The sequence below is a fragment of the Mycteria americana genome, chromosome 9 (genome assembly GCF_035582795.1).
Source record: "Mycteria americana isolate JAX WOST 10 ecotype Jacksonville Zoo and Gardens chromosome 9, USCA_MyAme_1.0, whole genome shotgun sequence".
In the NCBI taxonomy this organism is placed as follows: Eukaryota; Metazoa; Chordata; class Aves; order Ciconiiformes; family Ciconiidae; genus Mycteria; species Mycteria americana.
Window position 1 is genome coordinate 110,111 of NC_134373.1, and position 15,745 is coordinate 125,855.

The 15,745-nt window shown below is 42.9% G+C and overlaps 1 protein-coding gene across 2 annotated transcripts in view; it reads right to left on the reverse strand.

Moving 5' to 3' along the window:
- The window catches only part of DIP2A (disco interacting protein 2 homolog A), a 131,586-nt gene that overhangs the window by 23,721 nt on the left and 92,120 nt on the right, over positions 1-15,745 (reverse strand). For both annotated transcript variants that reach the window (XM_075511282.1, XM_075511281.1), the window contains exons 18-21: positions 14,609-14,748; positions 3,052-3,188; positions 1,519-1,599; positions 1,211-1,338 (exon numbers count right to left, since the gene is read on the reverse strand). In XM_075511282.1, coding sequence (XP_075367397.1) covers positions 1,211-1,338; positions 1,519-1,599; positions 3,052-3,188; positions 14,609-14,748 — 486 coding nt within the window. The remainder of the gene's footprint in view (positions 1-1,210; positions 1,339-1,518; positions 1,600-3,051; positions 3,189-14,608; positions 14,749-15,745) is intronic.

The following is a 15,745-nucleotide window of genomic DNA, read 5'->3' on the forward strand; positions in this document are numbered from 1 at the left end:
CTTTCTTACAAGCCCCCTTTAAGTATTGAAAGGCGGCAATAAGGTCTCCCTGGAGCCTTCTCTTCTCCAGGCTGAACAACCCCAACTCTCTCACAGCCTTTCCTCATAGGAGAGGTGTTCCACCCCTCTGATCATGCTTGTGGCCCTCCTCTGGACCCGCTCCAACAGCTCCATGTCTTTCCTGTGCTGAGGGCTCCAGAGCTGGACACAGTACTGCAGGTGGAGTCTCACAAGAGTGGAATAGAGGGGCAGATTCACCCCTCTCAACCTGCTGGCCACGCTTCTTTTGATGCAGCCCAGGATACGGTTGGCTTTCTGGGCTGCGAGCGCACAGTGCTGGCTCATGTCCAGCTTTTCATCTACCAGTACCCCCAAGTCCTTCTCCGCAGGGCTGCTCTCAATCCCTTCATCCTCCAGCCTGTATTGATACCAGGGGTTGCCCTGACCCAGGTGCAGGACCTTGCACTTGGCCTTGTTGAACCTCATGAGGTTCACATGGGCCCATGTTTTGAGCTTGTCCAGGTCCCTCTGAATGGCATCCCATCCCTCAGGCGTGTCAACCACACCATTCAGCTTGGTGTCATCCACAAACTTGCTGAGGGTGCACTCGATCCAACTGTCTATGTCATTGATGAAGATATTCAACAGTACTGGTCCCAATAAGAACACCTGAAGGACACCACTCATCACTGATCTCCAGCTGGACATTGAGCCATTGACCGCTGAAGAGTAATAAGGCTGGTGATACAACACACATTATCTCTGAAGGTCCTTCAGCAGCCTCAACACTCCTAGTTTGTTCTTTAGTACATGCTGCAAAGTTCTTCCCTAGGCCACTCTGCATGAAAGGCTCAGGTGGACAAAGGGGAGTTGTGTTTTACATTTGGCATACAAGCTGCATTTAACTGTCTTAAGAGAATCTTTGAAAGAAGTTTTAAACACGCACTTAAAGATCTATGCTTATACTATGTAAAAGTAATTTTTAATCTATTATGCATGAAGCAGGGTGTCAATATTTGTCTTCCAAGTTAGCATGGACAGCCAAGTTCTTATCTGGCATATCACAACCTAGTGCCACCTCTCCTACAAAATACACGTGTAAAAATTCACATGCAGAGCTCCTGTGTACGCTACGTTACTTGTTGATCATTTGCAGATGAAAAAAGGAGCAACAAAGTCCAATCAGCAGTGAAGTTTTTAATATACTCACCTTCCCCGATAGACAAACTTCATGGGTTCAACTGCCAACGCGGTGGCTACCACATCATCCGCATTGTGCCTGCGGCCACTAACTGTCATTAGGCCATCCAATTTTCCTACCACAAACACCAAATAGTCCTGAAAAGAAGACAGAATTAGAAATAGAGGGGGAAAACCTCCAGACTCCCAGCGATATATGCCTGACTAAAGCCAACAATATTGAGGTCACTGCCCTGACACAGAATTCTGCTGAATTCAGGGGCATCACTTAGAGTTGGGAGCACAAAGCAGTGCCCCAGATGGCTCGTTCGCACTTACAGGACCCACAAAGCCAAGCAATCCTGTTCTTGTAAAGGGTTGGTCTGAAACAGGCACGCCAGCTGCCGTCACTGGAATGGCCTGAAAGAACACATAAGTATTCAGACACTCACAGTACTGATAAGAAAAGTGAAAATGCTTTCTGCCTCTGTTTCATTGCTGCTCTACACTCAGTTGAAAAATTACCCGATGACAACAGTTACTATCATGTCAAGTACGTACAACAACTTTTTGAATAATGAAGAACACACCAATTGTTAACTCTGTGGTAGCCTTCTTTCTTATCTTCTTCTCAGCTACTTAGCCTTCATAACAAGAGTTCACACCGCTTTTTAAACCAGGTTTTATAGTACGCACTCATATAGCATTTAATCAGAAAGTCTTTCTGTTGCTACTATTAACATCCCCAATGAGATACCCAGGCATATTTCTCCAATTGCGACAAACCCTATGCTATCAGAACTTTAAGAAAGTTAAGTTTGCTGCAATTATGGGACTGCCTACAACAGAGAACCAGAGCAAAAGCATTAAGCTCATTAGCAAGTTCCTCTCATCTGCTTAGGTGGTTTCCTCGCCTTCCCGCCACCCCCCAACTCTTCCATTACATCAGGTTTCTCACTGGCTCTCTCACTAGCTAAGGACAGTGCTGAAAGCTAAGCTGTTTGAAGTGCTGAGGCTTAGGAAGCTGACAGAAAGAGGGTTTTTTTGAAAGAGAAGACTATGGTCAGGATTTCTTTCATTCATTTCTTTCTCCTTTTCGTAGAACTCCATACTTCAGCCGAGTCTTCAAACTGCTGCCCAGCGTAACACTACTGTGTGTGCGACTCCCAAAGGACTTTCAATCCTTTCTTGCCAGAAAAGGGAAAACATGAAATTGGGGTACCACTGCAAGGAAAAATCTGGGCAGAAAGATCGCTTTTGCTTTACTTTGACAAACTACAAGACTTATGACTGTTATGCTATCATCCTTACTATCTCTTCTTCCATATACCTAGGAACATAATTTCATATATCCAACAGCAAACTGTTTAGCATTCTAAGCATTACAGCAAATCAACACTAAAGTTGATTTTGAAAAGCACATACTGTTTGCAATACACAAAAGAAGCTTTTCTAAATAATTTATTATATCTGAACAAAAGCATTTTGATTCTGTGAAGAAGCTCACAAATATCAGACTAACTTCTACCTCTACGTCCCAAGCTGTGCACCAACAAACTTGAAATGTCTTCAGGTAACTTTACATAAGACTGCTGTGTTAATGCAGAACTAAGATGAATTTAAATGCTAACATAGGCACAACACTGGATAGGAGAACACAGAGGCAGTTGATTGACTGCTGATGGTACTTAGTATTTTTGGTTGTAAGAGACAGAATTTTGAGTTTTGATAGAGAATGAAGCAAAGGGTATTTGGCCATAGCTTTTTCTAATAAAATAAAAAAGGAAGTTTAAGGAACAAGTAAGTTTATTTGCAAGAAGAAATACTAGAAATGTAATGATGAAACTTTGTAATATAAAGAGAAATACAAACCTCAAACACATTCTTGGTGATTCCGAGGAGGCCGAAATATGCCATCCCAGTTGCACCTGAATTCACACATATTTCTCCAACCTCATCGGCTTTACACAGATAAGGAGTCCCATCCACCTTCACAACACACACATTGGCTAAAGGGAGAGGAAGAACACAGAATCACCACACTGGTATGCTTCAGCAGCTGACATAGAAATTGCTTTGCCACTGACAGGCTTTTTAATATCCATTATCTATCAGCTACAGCAAAAACACAACATGCAAGATAGCCCTATCTATCTTTTTGCCTGTGTAATGTGTTCTCCAAGATTAAAGATGCAAGTTCACAAATGCAATTTTTTTTTCTTACAGTGCTTCACAGCCTACGCATCAGCTGCAACTGAATCCAAAACCGTAGCAATTGCTTTTCAACATGAAGGCAGATAGTTTGATCAAGTACAAGCATGTATGAGAATAAGGATGAAAAATAAGAAGATACCAATTACAGACATACCATTCCTTTTATTTATCGCACACTTTGGTATTCATAGTATTATCCCTTAAGTTATGTGAGAAACGCATTAGAAATGGAGAGAAAACTAGGCTATTTTATTCTCTCACTGGCAGGTCAATCATTTTTCTGTGTTATGTCCCATCTTCTTTTAAAACAGACCAGTCTGCCAACTATTATTTGGAGATCATAGACAACTCATCGCACAGAGTTGTCCCTTACCGAACTTACTCCTGTGACTACATATTATCTCTTCCGTATCCTCAGTCTGATGACCCTCTTCAACTCATTAGAAGGACTGCATTTCATAAAGGTCCCACTGCCAATATCCTTACCAATGTTCTTCTGAAATCTCAGAAGTCTTCCTACACTGAGATTTTCTTATTTTTAATCAAGGATATGCACACTTGTAAACTAAGTATTACACTGAGCTTTGCTCTGGCCATTGGTTATATTTGACTTCCAAAGCCACTGTTTTCTCAGAGGTTTCTCTGGCTAAGTAGAGCCCTTGCTTAAGCAGTCTGGATTTGTCCTTTCCCAGTCCGAAAGAGAAAGGAAAAAGGATATGGAGGGAGGAGGCATGATGGAGCAAGGAAGTTTAGCTTAGCACTTAAGACTCAAGATTAACAAAGAAATCAAAATGGCTAGCTGGGTCAATACAAAATAAACAGAGCCTTTGAAAAAATAACACAGACTATGCCATAAACTAATGTTCTGCCCTTTCCCATTGCGTCTGCTTCCAACTCAGATTGGAAGTACTCTGTGTCATGCATACTATATTAAAGTCATATCAGAGTACTCTGTGGTCATGCATACTATATTGAAGAAAAGATAACAACCACGAGACCCCAGAGGTATCAGAAATTTATTTAGCTGGTTTATTTCTACCAGGATCTTTTGAATGTTTTGGCCATGGAACGTATGTCAGATGGGAAGCCCAGATAAGGCTTACAACAGCTATTAAGAAGGACTGTATTACTGTTTTCTAATTTAGCCAATCTTAGAGTGCTATACAGATAATCCTTACTTTTACCACTGTTCATCTAGCATGAAGAGAAGTCATAAATAGGAAGTGGCAGATTTCCTTTAATACTAATACATGATAAAGCGAGCTCTGCTGCAAGCATAGACCAAGAACTTTGCTGGTAGAAGAGGTTCATAAGTACATTTTCTAATCTCAGAGAAGTCTTCAGTTCTCAACAACTTAGGTCTGAACAGGAGAGACAATAATTCACCCTACCAATAGATCAACCTCTAAATGATCTTGGTTTCATAAAAATTATCTATCAGAACAACTAGCATTTATTAATAAAATATCTGGAACCATGCAATGATAACCTTTGGTGACCAAATATGGAGACGCCACTCAAGCTCTGGTACAGGTTCAAGTCCAGATTATAACAACAGTTTCAGTTGCTGGAAATTATACGTATGAACTAGAAGGTTGGAATTAAATTATACAGTATCAGTTAGCTGTGCAAAAAATGCATTTTGCAACTTAGGAGGAGAAACTGGAAAAAAGGCCATTTAAAACTTAATGGTAAATTGAAACAGAATAAATAGTTTATTACCACAGGAAATAACTTGAGTTAATCTCAGAACTCTGTATTTAACGCTTAAGCAATGACGCAGACAGAAGCGTTAATAACTGGAGAAAGCGCAACAATTTGTAGGCATACACAAATGCTACAGTCCTCAACTCATTCACAAACATGGAAAAACCAACAGATTAGCCTACAGTCCCCAAATGGCGCTCCATCCATGAAGCCCAAGGACAGTCCTATCACCCTGATCAAGTAAAAAAATAATACTTACCAGTAACCAATGTATGATACAGGTAGTCTACACGTACGTTCTAACAGCAGGCATAGTTCTGCCCTGCCATGTGATACTGCAAGGTTTCCCTTTGGCAGTATCTGTAGAGCCTGTACTCTTGCTTCTCCTTCTTTCGTGCTTCATGTGTGACATACAAGAGAGTGCATCTACCACCATTTCAGTCTCTCTCAACAGCATTGCATCTGAAAAAGAATTAGAGAGAAGGGAAAAGCAGATGGGACGGGAATGTACATGTGGACTACACATCACGAAGAATACTGATTACTGGTTAGAAAGCTTTCCTTCTTCAAATGAGTCCACATGTACATTCTTACAGATGGTGACTCTCAGCAGTTAGCCCTGCCATGAGATTTGTGGCAGAGGATGAGAATCCTACTGTGCAAACAAATGACTGCACTGATGCCCTACCAAAGACCGGATTCAGCTTTGGATGTTTCAAGACCGGCACAGCATGAATGCAAGAAGAATGTCAGAAACGGGCACACCAAAGGTGCCTGATGAGTGTTAGAAAGTGCTCTCTTGTTCCACTTTCGTGGTTTCATAACGGATCCATATGCAACTGATATCCATTTGGATTGTTACTGTGTGCCAACAGTGGAACTCCAGGATCTTCTTGTAGCAAGCAAGTCTTCCTAAGAGGCCTGGGTCTGTGAGAATAAAAACAAGAAGGCCCTCCTTGCACTACAGTCTTTAGTTTTAACTTCTGTTCTAGAAGCATGAAGCCCTAGGAAAAATACTAAAAGGCTAGGATAAAATGCCTCTACCACCATTGCGGAAGGTATTTGCAGTGTTTCCAGAGAAACGTAATCTTTGAAGGAAACAGCATATGGGGATGTCCCATGCAAGGACCTGAATCTTTCCCTGCTCTTCTGGGAAGGGCAATAGGCTTAAAGCAAGCCAACTTCCTAGATAAGGATGAACAAGAATCTAGACTCTAAAGGTGGTCACACGAGCATCCAAAGCACAAAATTTAAATTGGAAAAAAATGTCTCATCACAAGTGTACACATTGCCGCAGATCTCCAAGAGAAGAAGTTCGGCAGTGGCAGGCTGTTGTGCCATCATGTGATAGACTGAAGCCAAGTGGAACACACAGAACGGATTACTACGATAAATTCTAAGGACTAAGTGGGAATGAGGTACTGCTAGCTCACATTCACAATCTAAGGAAAAAGACTGAAAGCTTCACAAAGTTGTTCTGTAACAACTTTTCCACAAATCAGGCACTGAGATAAAGGAACCAGATTCCTCTGCAGTGAAGATGCATCGTGATAACTACCAGAACCCGGGCAAATGTTTGCTGAGACATGGACCAAGAAAACAATAACATCCAAGACATCCATAGACTGGAGACAAAGTAAGCATCCTGCCATTTGAGAAATTTGAACCATTCTCCTTGAACTTCTGGGAAAGGTACTGAATACAGTCACAATCCAGAACTTGAAACTGTATATGCATAAGTTCATCTTGCAGAAGCCTAAGATCTGGCACCAACCCAAAGATTTCTGCTTGAGTATAAGAAAGTAGCTGCTGCAGCACTCTTTCTATGAACCATGGTTTGTATGATTAGGAGCTATAGGGATATAGACTTCTGGATTAGAGAGGGTTACTCTCCTGTCAAAGAAAGAGTGTGAGAAGGATCCTGTAAAAGAATGGAAACGTTTAGTCGGGAAGTAGCAGGGAGGTAAACTTAATTGAATACCCTGAGCATCCATATCCAGGTCCAAGCATAAGGTATAATAAGCTTCCAAGATGACAGATGACACGGCAATCGCATCCCAGTTGATGTGAAAGTTGGAGGCACAAAACAGGCAGAAAAAGAGAGGTTTGGTACTCTCCCTACCATCTGACCCACTCCAATTTGAAAAAATGAACTGAAGATTGTTATGAACCAAATATTGCTTCTTAGCAACATCAGTCCCAGACAGAAACCATGCAAAATAGCCCAAGGTGGTCAACAGGTGAGGCAAAACATCATCCCTCCAGGAGCTGCAGAGAAGAACCCAGGGGAATGCATACTAGGTTCTCTCTTAAGAATTCCTATGCTATCTTTGATGGGAAGATTTCTTCGTGGATACTTGCACTTCCCTGGTGGCTCTTGTGATTGGCATTCATGGTAGATAATGAAAGCGAACAGCCAAGGCAACTGAAGAGAATGTGGCATCAAGAGTGGCTTATGGGTTAAACAGCAATGACGTAAGACATGATCCTGGTGCTGAGGGGTCTGTTGAATAAGATCCCCTAAGCAGGTGGGCTCAGCGTCTCAGAACAAATAGCAAGATCTGAAGAAAAGGAGGGTGAAAGTGGAGACTTTATCCATGACCTTTTAACAAGCTGGTTCCTGAATAAAGTATGCCAGGGATCTTCAAGGGTAATGAGATCAAAACCATTTGGCTTGACTGAACAAGCCTCGGCATGACTGCTAGTTCTTGGCTAGGAGACTACTTTCACAGCACATTTGACCAAATGAAATTCAGGAATGTGAGCTCCTACGTCATAAGATGTTTGAAAGACTAGGGCACGTAGTCACTTCCAAGACTTAAATATATTCAATGGGGATCAGAAGATGGAGCAAAGCCTTCAGGGATGGCATCTGATTCAAATTAGGCCTTTGGTGAAAGCACAGCAATCTAAGGAAAGGAAAAAAAAATACAAACCCAAAACCAGATAAAGAGCAAGACTCATCAGTCAGCAGAGTAATTCAAGAGGGCAACTAACAGGAAAGGAAATGGTGGTATGTTCTCTCCTGTATGCCAAACACCAAGAATGGACAGAGCACATCCTCCATGAACACTACATAGGAAAAAGCATAAATCTTACAGGATAAGGCACAGGTATATGCGCTGTTGGAATGTACATGCAGACTCATTTGAAAATAAGTCATTGATTTCCTTAAGTCATTAATTTCTTTTCATTTGGCATACATCTATAAATAACTGCTAGCCTTTTTACTTTCTTCGTACTCTGGGAGCTTTTAACAATTTTTTTAAATTTTTTTTTAAGAGACAGTCACAGGGAGCAAAGTCATCGGATTATCCTCTAGAAAGAACTCTATTGCGTATGTTCTGACTTAAGGGACATAGAGAAATTTCTGCTAAAATCTACCTTCAGACTTGGAATATTTATCATTCCATCAAATTGAAGCTAATCTGCCCCAGATACCAATAGCCGAGTGCTGATCAGAGCTTTTAAAGAGTTAATTCATTAAGTTGCCCAACTTCTGCTTAACGTACAAGTCATTTTGCCACTTACTACTACATTTTAAAATAGCAATAGCCATCACTTACAAGTCATATCACTTCGAGGTGCTAAATGGATACACACTTAACTGTTCTCCCCTCACACAATCAGACAAGCCACTCAATGTTTCTTACTAATGTAGAAAGTCATGGTAGTGTTATCAATTGTCTGTCAATGGCTTCCTAAACCAGACAATGCTCCAAGGCATTTGACAAAGGAGAAGGACTTTTGTCAAAGATCCCTCTCGCTACCCAATTAAGCGTTTCACAAGGACAGGGACATGCTTTTCATTAACGACTTACATAGAAGAGGATGGTGAAATTACTTACCCACAAACATACAGGTAATTCTTCCAACATCCTAAGGCAGACTTGGACCTGCCGCTGAGCAAATGCACTACGGAAGATTAACCAACTGGACTTACAGCTGTAATGGTTGAGTATGAAGAGTAGCTTAAGGTGCAACACAACTGTAGGCTACTTTGTGCCTTAGTGTAGTCAAGAACACTCTGCCCAGAGAGCAAGCCTACAGCAAAGCCAGGAGGATCTCCATGTGATAAACTGATCCAAAGAAAGATTTTAATCAATCCTGCATCAAATACCACTTTTTTGAACTCTCAAAAACTGGACCAACATCCAGTTCAACCTCAGTCAGTTCACCAAAGGATCCATGACTACCTGAAGGGCATACAAACTTGTTCTCTCCATGTTCCTGTGACTAACCCATAATCTAAGTAGAAGATTGGGAGCACAGCTAAATTTCAGTGGGGTTCCAAGGGGACATCAGTAGTCTTAACAGCAAAACCAGATAGCAGTCCATGCCATCTGTATTCTAGTTGAAGTGGAAAAATAACCATTCTGTTGAGACACAGAAGTCAGTCGCGGATGACAGTCGTTTGGGTCTCTGCAAACAAGGTTAACAACCTGAATTTGAACGTTCAGATGAAGCAATTCAGAAGCCATTAAGTCAGATTAGGTCACCATACTCTTTTTTTTTCCCTGCACTCCTGTTTTCACGTTGAGGCTATACAACAATGCATAGTCATTATCCTCAATGGCTGTATTCACATTGGCCAGCCTTTATAACCTTACTTCCTAGAGTGTTAAGTTGAAGCAGAAGTAATTTTGCTGTAAATTACCTGTCCCACCTATCTTGACTCAGATCCGTGATGCTATAGTTTGCTTATAAGGCTCATAAGCAGGAAAGAGAGATGATGATATAATGGTAAGTGCCAGAGCAAAGAGGACACAAGGATTTTTCACAGACCCACCCAGATACCACCTGCCTGAGGCTGTCTGGCACACTGAACTCTAACAGAATCTGCAGAACGCATACAGTTCTATGAACCTATCTAGGAATGTACTAAAACCCTCTTGCTGGCCACAAAGCCCTTGCTCCCACAAGACCATTTTGAATATCTTGCCTTGCCTATCTACCTAGAAGGTCAGAATAGACATGTTCAATTTTCTGCAGTTAAAATAAGTAGGTTGGATATGAAGCTTATCCTGACAGGAAGGGCTCCTTTCCCTTTATTTTGGTATGAAGTGCAGAGCTTCTGCTCAGTCTTTTAGTGGTAGCAGGAGGAAGCTCTGAATGTGAATTTAAGTTCAGTAAGAATAACTGAACCACCAACCTTATTGTTTGCAAAGTGCTTCTGGGAGTAATGAGGAAAACGAAACAAGATCAGTGCCACTGTCTACACGATGGCTGAAATTTTTATCAGCCGACTGGAAAGGTGTCTGCCTCCTCTTAGTCATAATGAGGGCCTTGATGTACTGAGAAGAGGTGGTTGCTGAAATAGCACAAGGTTGCTCTTCCCTTCATCTTTACCTTGAGTAAATGCTCTACAGAGAGGAGGGCTTTGGAACCACAGCTCAGCAAGGCACGAGGTTCGTAATGGGACCAAGAACAGCAAAGCCACAGGTGCCAGGCGCATGACCAGAACAAATCCGGTTCTTTGCTGACTACATAGTAAACCTGAAGGGGTAAGGAGAATTCAAAAAAATCTGCATCTCATCCTCTCCAAGCACACCCAGACCAGGTCAGGACAGGACCTGAAGCTAGTGGTACCCTCAGACAGATAGTGCCAGGAAACGTTATGCTACCAACCCAGATATTGAAATCTTCACTTCTGGAGTAGACGGTACTCAGTGGTCTTTCAGGACACAGAGCCCAGACGCTGTCCACAGTCTTAGGTCTGGTTTGGCACCCTAATTTTATTAATTTTCAGAGTGCTCTCCTCTCCAAATAATGCATGACTCCGCAGTCTCGCCTCAAAAGAGAGCAACAGGGAAGAAACATACAATCCACTTAACAGGCTGAGGAACAATGCCCATATCTAACTACTTTAGGAAGCACAGTGTTGCAAACAGATGTCATTAAGAAACTGAGGTTAATCCAGGACTGACCAGTTTGCTGGGATATCCACAGTCTGGGACTCTCAGAATGGCTGAGGTTGGAAGGGACCTTTGGAGGTCATCTGGTCCAACCCCTCAGCTCAAGCAGCGCCACGTAGAGCCAGTTACGGAGGACCATGTCCAGATGGCTTTTCAATATCTCCAACGATGGAGACTCCACAACCTCCCTGGGCAACTCATTCCAGTGCTCAGTCACCCTCACAGTGGAAAAAGTTTTTCCTTCTGTTCAGAGGGAACCTCATGTGTTTCAGTTTGTGTCCATTGGCTTGTTCTGTCATAGGACACCACTGCAAAGAGCCTGACTCAGTCTTCTCTATAACCGCCCTTCTGATATTTGTACACATTGATAAGATCCCTCTGAGCCTTCTCTTTTCCAGGCTGAACAGTCCCAGCTTTCTCAGCTTCTCCTCATATGCTGAGGTGCTCCAGTCCCTTAGTCATCTTCAGTAGCTCCATCTCTCTCTTGTACCGGGGAGCCCAGAAATGGACATACTACTCCAGCTACGGCTTAACCAGCGCTGAGCAGAGGGGAAGGATCACCTCCCTTGACCTGCTAGCCACACTCCTCCTAATGCAGCCCAGTACACCATCAGCCCTCTTTGCTGCAAGGGCACACTGCTGGCTCATGTTCAACTTGGTGGGCACCATGAACTCCAGGGCCCTTTCTGCAAAGCTGCTCTCCAGACAGCTGGCTCGCAGTATGTCCTGGTGCATGGGGTTATCCCTCCCCAGGGGGCAGGACTTTGCATTTCTCCTTGTTGAAGGTCAGACCGTCACAAGGTTCCTGTCAGACCATCCCCTCAGCCTGTCGAGGTCCCTCTGGATGGCAGCACAAGCCGCTGCTGTATCAGCCATTTCTCCCAGCCTTGCGTCATCTGCAAAGTTGCTGAGGATACACTCTGCCCCATCAGCCAGGTTGTTAATGAAGATGCTGAAGAGAACTGGAGCCAGTAGTGAGACCTGGGCTACACAGCTAGTTACCGGCCTCCAACTAGACTTTGTGCCACCAGTCACCACCCTCTGGGCCTGGTCCTTCAGTTAGTTTTTCCTGTCTGCTCATCCAGCCCATACTTCCATCAGCTTCTCTGTAAGGATCTAACGGAGACAGTGTCCAAAACCCAACCAAAGTCAAGGCAGACAATATCCACTGCTCTCCCCTCATCTACCAAGCCAGTCACTTCATTGTAGAAGGCAATCAGGTTGGTCAAGCATGACTTCTCCTTGGTGAATCTGTGCTGACTACTCCTGATGACTTTCTTGTTCTCCACGTACCTGAGAAAATGGTTTCCAGAATTGGTTGTTCCATCACCTTTGCAGGGTTTGAGGTGAGGCTGATCAGCCTGTAGTTCCCTGGGTTCTCCTTCTTGCCCTTCTTGAAGACAGGAGTGACATTTGCTTTTCTTGAGTCCTCAGGCACTTCTCCCAGTCGCCATGGTCATTGAAAGATTGTTGACGGTGGCCTCAATGACATCAAACAGCTCCCTCAGCATTCATGTGTGAATCCCATCAGGGCCCATGGACTTGTGCACATGCAGTTTGCCTAAGTATTCCTTAACTTCATCTCTTCTACCAAGGGTAATGTCTTCCTTGCTCCAGACTTCCCCCCAGGTCTCCAGTGCCTGGAATTTCTGAAAGCCAGTCTGTATGGTAAAGACTGAGGTGAAGAAGGCATTCAGTATCTCAGCCTTTTCCACGTCCTGTGTCACTGGGTCCCCTGCCTCATTCAGCAGCAGGCCCACATTTTCCCTGGTCTTCCTTTTGTCACCTATGTATTTACAGAAGCTCTTCTTGTTGCCTTTAACATCCCTCCCCTAATTCAATTCCAGCTGGGCTTTGGCTTTCCTTACCCCATCTCTGCATGCTCAGACAGTACCTCTGTATTCCTTTCAGGTTATTTGCCCCTGCTTCCACCTTCTGTATAGTTCCTTATTATGTATGATTTCTGCCAATGAGCTTCTTGTTCATCCATGCAGGACTCCTAGAATTTTTTCCCAACTTCCAGCTCTTTGGGACGGACTGCTCTTGATCTTGGAGGAGGTGATCCTTGAATATTAACCAGCTTTCTTGGGCCCCTCTCCCCTCCAGGGCCTTACCCCACAGGACTCTACCAAGCAGATCCCTGAAGAGGATGAAGTCTGCTCTCCTGAAATGCAGTGTTGTGATCTTGCTTTTGCCCTGCTCTGTCCTCTCAGGATCTTGAACTCTAGTATCTCACGGTCACTGTAGCCTTCAACCTTCACATCACCAATGAGTGCCTCCTCATTTGTGAGTATGAGGTCCAGCAAAGACCCTCTCCTCATTGGGTCCTCTACTGCTTGGGTCAGGAATTTGTCAATGATGCTCTCTCCAGGAACCTCCTGGATTGCTTATGCCCTGTCACCTTGTCCCTCCAGTACACACTGAGGTGGCTGAAGTCCCCCATGAGGACCAGGGCCTACAAATGGGAGGCTGCTTCTATCCGTCTGCAGAAAGCCTCATGCACTTGTTCTTCCTGGTCAGGCAGTCTATAGCAGACACCCACCACAATGTCACCCATTGGTCTGGTCTTTAATCCTTACCTATAAGCTCTCAGTTGGCTCCTCATCCATCCACAGGTGAGCTCCGTGCATTCCGACTGTTCCCTCACATAAAAAAACCTGTTCTCTCCTGTCCTTCCTAAAGAGGCTATATCCCACCATGTCTCTGTGATCCCAGATATGTGAATGCATCCAGAGGAGGGCAAGAAAGCTTGTGACAGGGCTGGAAGGCATGTCCTGTGAAGAGTGGCTAAGGACTTTGGGTTTGTCTAGTTTGGAGAAAAGGAGTCTGAGGGGTGACCTTATGGCTCTCTACAGCTTCCTGAGGAGGGGAAGTAGAGAGGGAGGTGCTGAGCTCTTCTCCCTAGGATCCAGGGACACAATGCATGGGAATGGTTCAAAGCTGCGCCAGGAGAGGTTTAGACTGGACATCAGGAAGCATTTCTTTACTGAGAGGGTGGTCAAACCCTGGAACAGGCTTCCTGGAGAGGTAGTCGATGCCCTGTGCCTGTCAGTGTTTAAGGGGCATTTGTACAATGTCCTTAATTACATGCTTTAACTTTTGGTCAGCCCTGAAGAAGTCAGGCTGTTGGGCTACATGATTGTTGTATGTCCCTTCCAACTGGAAGATTCCATTCTATTCTATTCCAACACGTGGACTATCACTCCTGGATGAAAGAAAGTATTTCTTACTACGCTTTATGTTTTGTTTTGTTCTGCTACATTTCTTATTACATAGCTGTATGTCAGTCAGTACTAATGCTAACAAGTGAACAATGTTAGCAGCCAAAAGCAGCTGCCAGCCAAAAGCACCTGCCCATACCAAAACCTATGGTCATTCAAATTTATCATCGATTACTCTCTACTGACAACATTGAATAACCTAGTTGAGACAGTACTTGATCATCATGTGTTTAGGTAATGCATCAAAATGTAAGTCATGCTACCTTGAAGTTATTTATCACTTGACATTTTTATTTATTTCATCAGCACAAGTATAGTAGTAAAGGCAACTTAAGTGGAGTATGTTTAAACCTACATGAAATGCTTTCCTACCTCCAGGCATAATCTGACCAACATCCTGTACAGTTAACACTGACAACTTCTCTTCTGTGTCCACTCTTATCACGCTGAAACTCAGACAATTCATAGATAACACTGCTTTTCCTGGAGGAGGCCCACCCAGTTCTGGAGGTCTGAAAAACAGAAAGTCAAATCAGATATGAATCAACAGACCAATGGCAATATGGTCATCAAAAACATTGTGCAAGTCTCTCAGGCTTGTTAACGTTAAGAGAAATAATGGTTTCTCATTTTAAACAAACAAGAGTTCAAGACTGGTAATATATTTTAACTAGATGAAAAACGAGCTAGAACAAAACATCACATCACTTTGTCCCACTCTAAAATGTTACAGAGAGGATTTAGTCCTATTACAGGCAAAGAAGTGTCAAGAATCGGCATTCAAAAGCTTAGTTTTCTAAACACCAGGAAAAATTAGGAAACTTTTAGAGGGCTTGACACTTCTTACTCTGAGCAGAATTAATTGAGGACCAACAACTCCATTTTGTGTAACTGTTCAACTTTCAGGATGGAACAGAAGAAAAGATTCCAGGTGCTGTTGTAAACAGATGTTCTTTAAGTACAATTTTTTTTTAAGTTGGGAAATGTCAGTTCTCCCACCAGAGAAAGTACTCGCCAAAATCTCAAACTTTTTTGTTTCAAGTTTTCTTGAAACTGATTTTCCAAAAAAGCAAATTTTGATCAAAACCACTGGCAAAAAATTCCAGCATATTCCATCCATGTCTATTCATAATCAAAGTATTTCCTGTTTTTCAGAGCATCCCTTGCCATCTCCAGAAATTCAATGGTATTTTTCAGGCCAGTTACAAATATTTTTTTCTTTCTTTAGCCCCCTGTTTACAAGACGTTGTATATAAGCAATTACTTGAATATTCAGCATCTTCGTCCTCCCAAATAAGTAACAGTCTTGATTTTTCGGGCATTTTATAAAGGTCCTCCAGCAACCTCAGTGAGGATGAGACCTCGCTTTCCCAAGCAGTAAAAAAACAAAAAAACCAAACCAAAAAAACCCCCAAAACCCCAATGCCTTATGGCTGACTACTTTTAGAAAATATTAAACTTTTAAAAGAAAACAAACAATAATCACCCATCCTTCAGTGAAGGAGATAC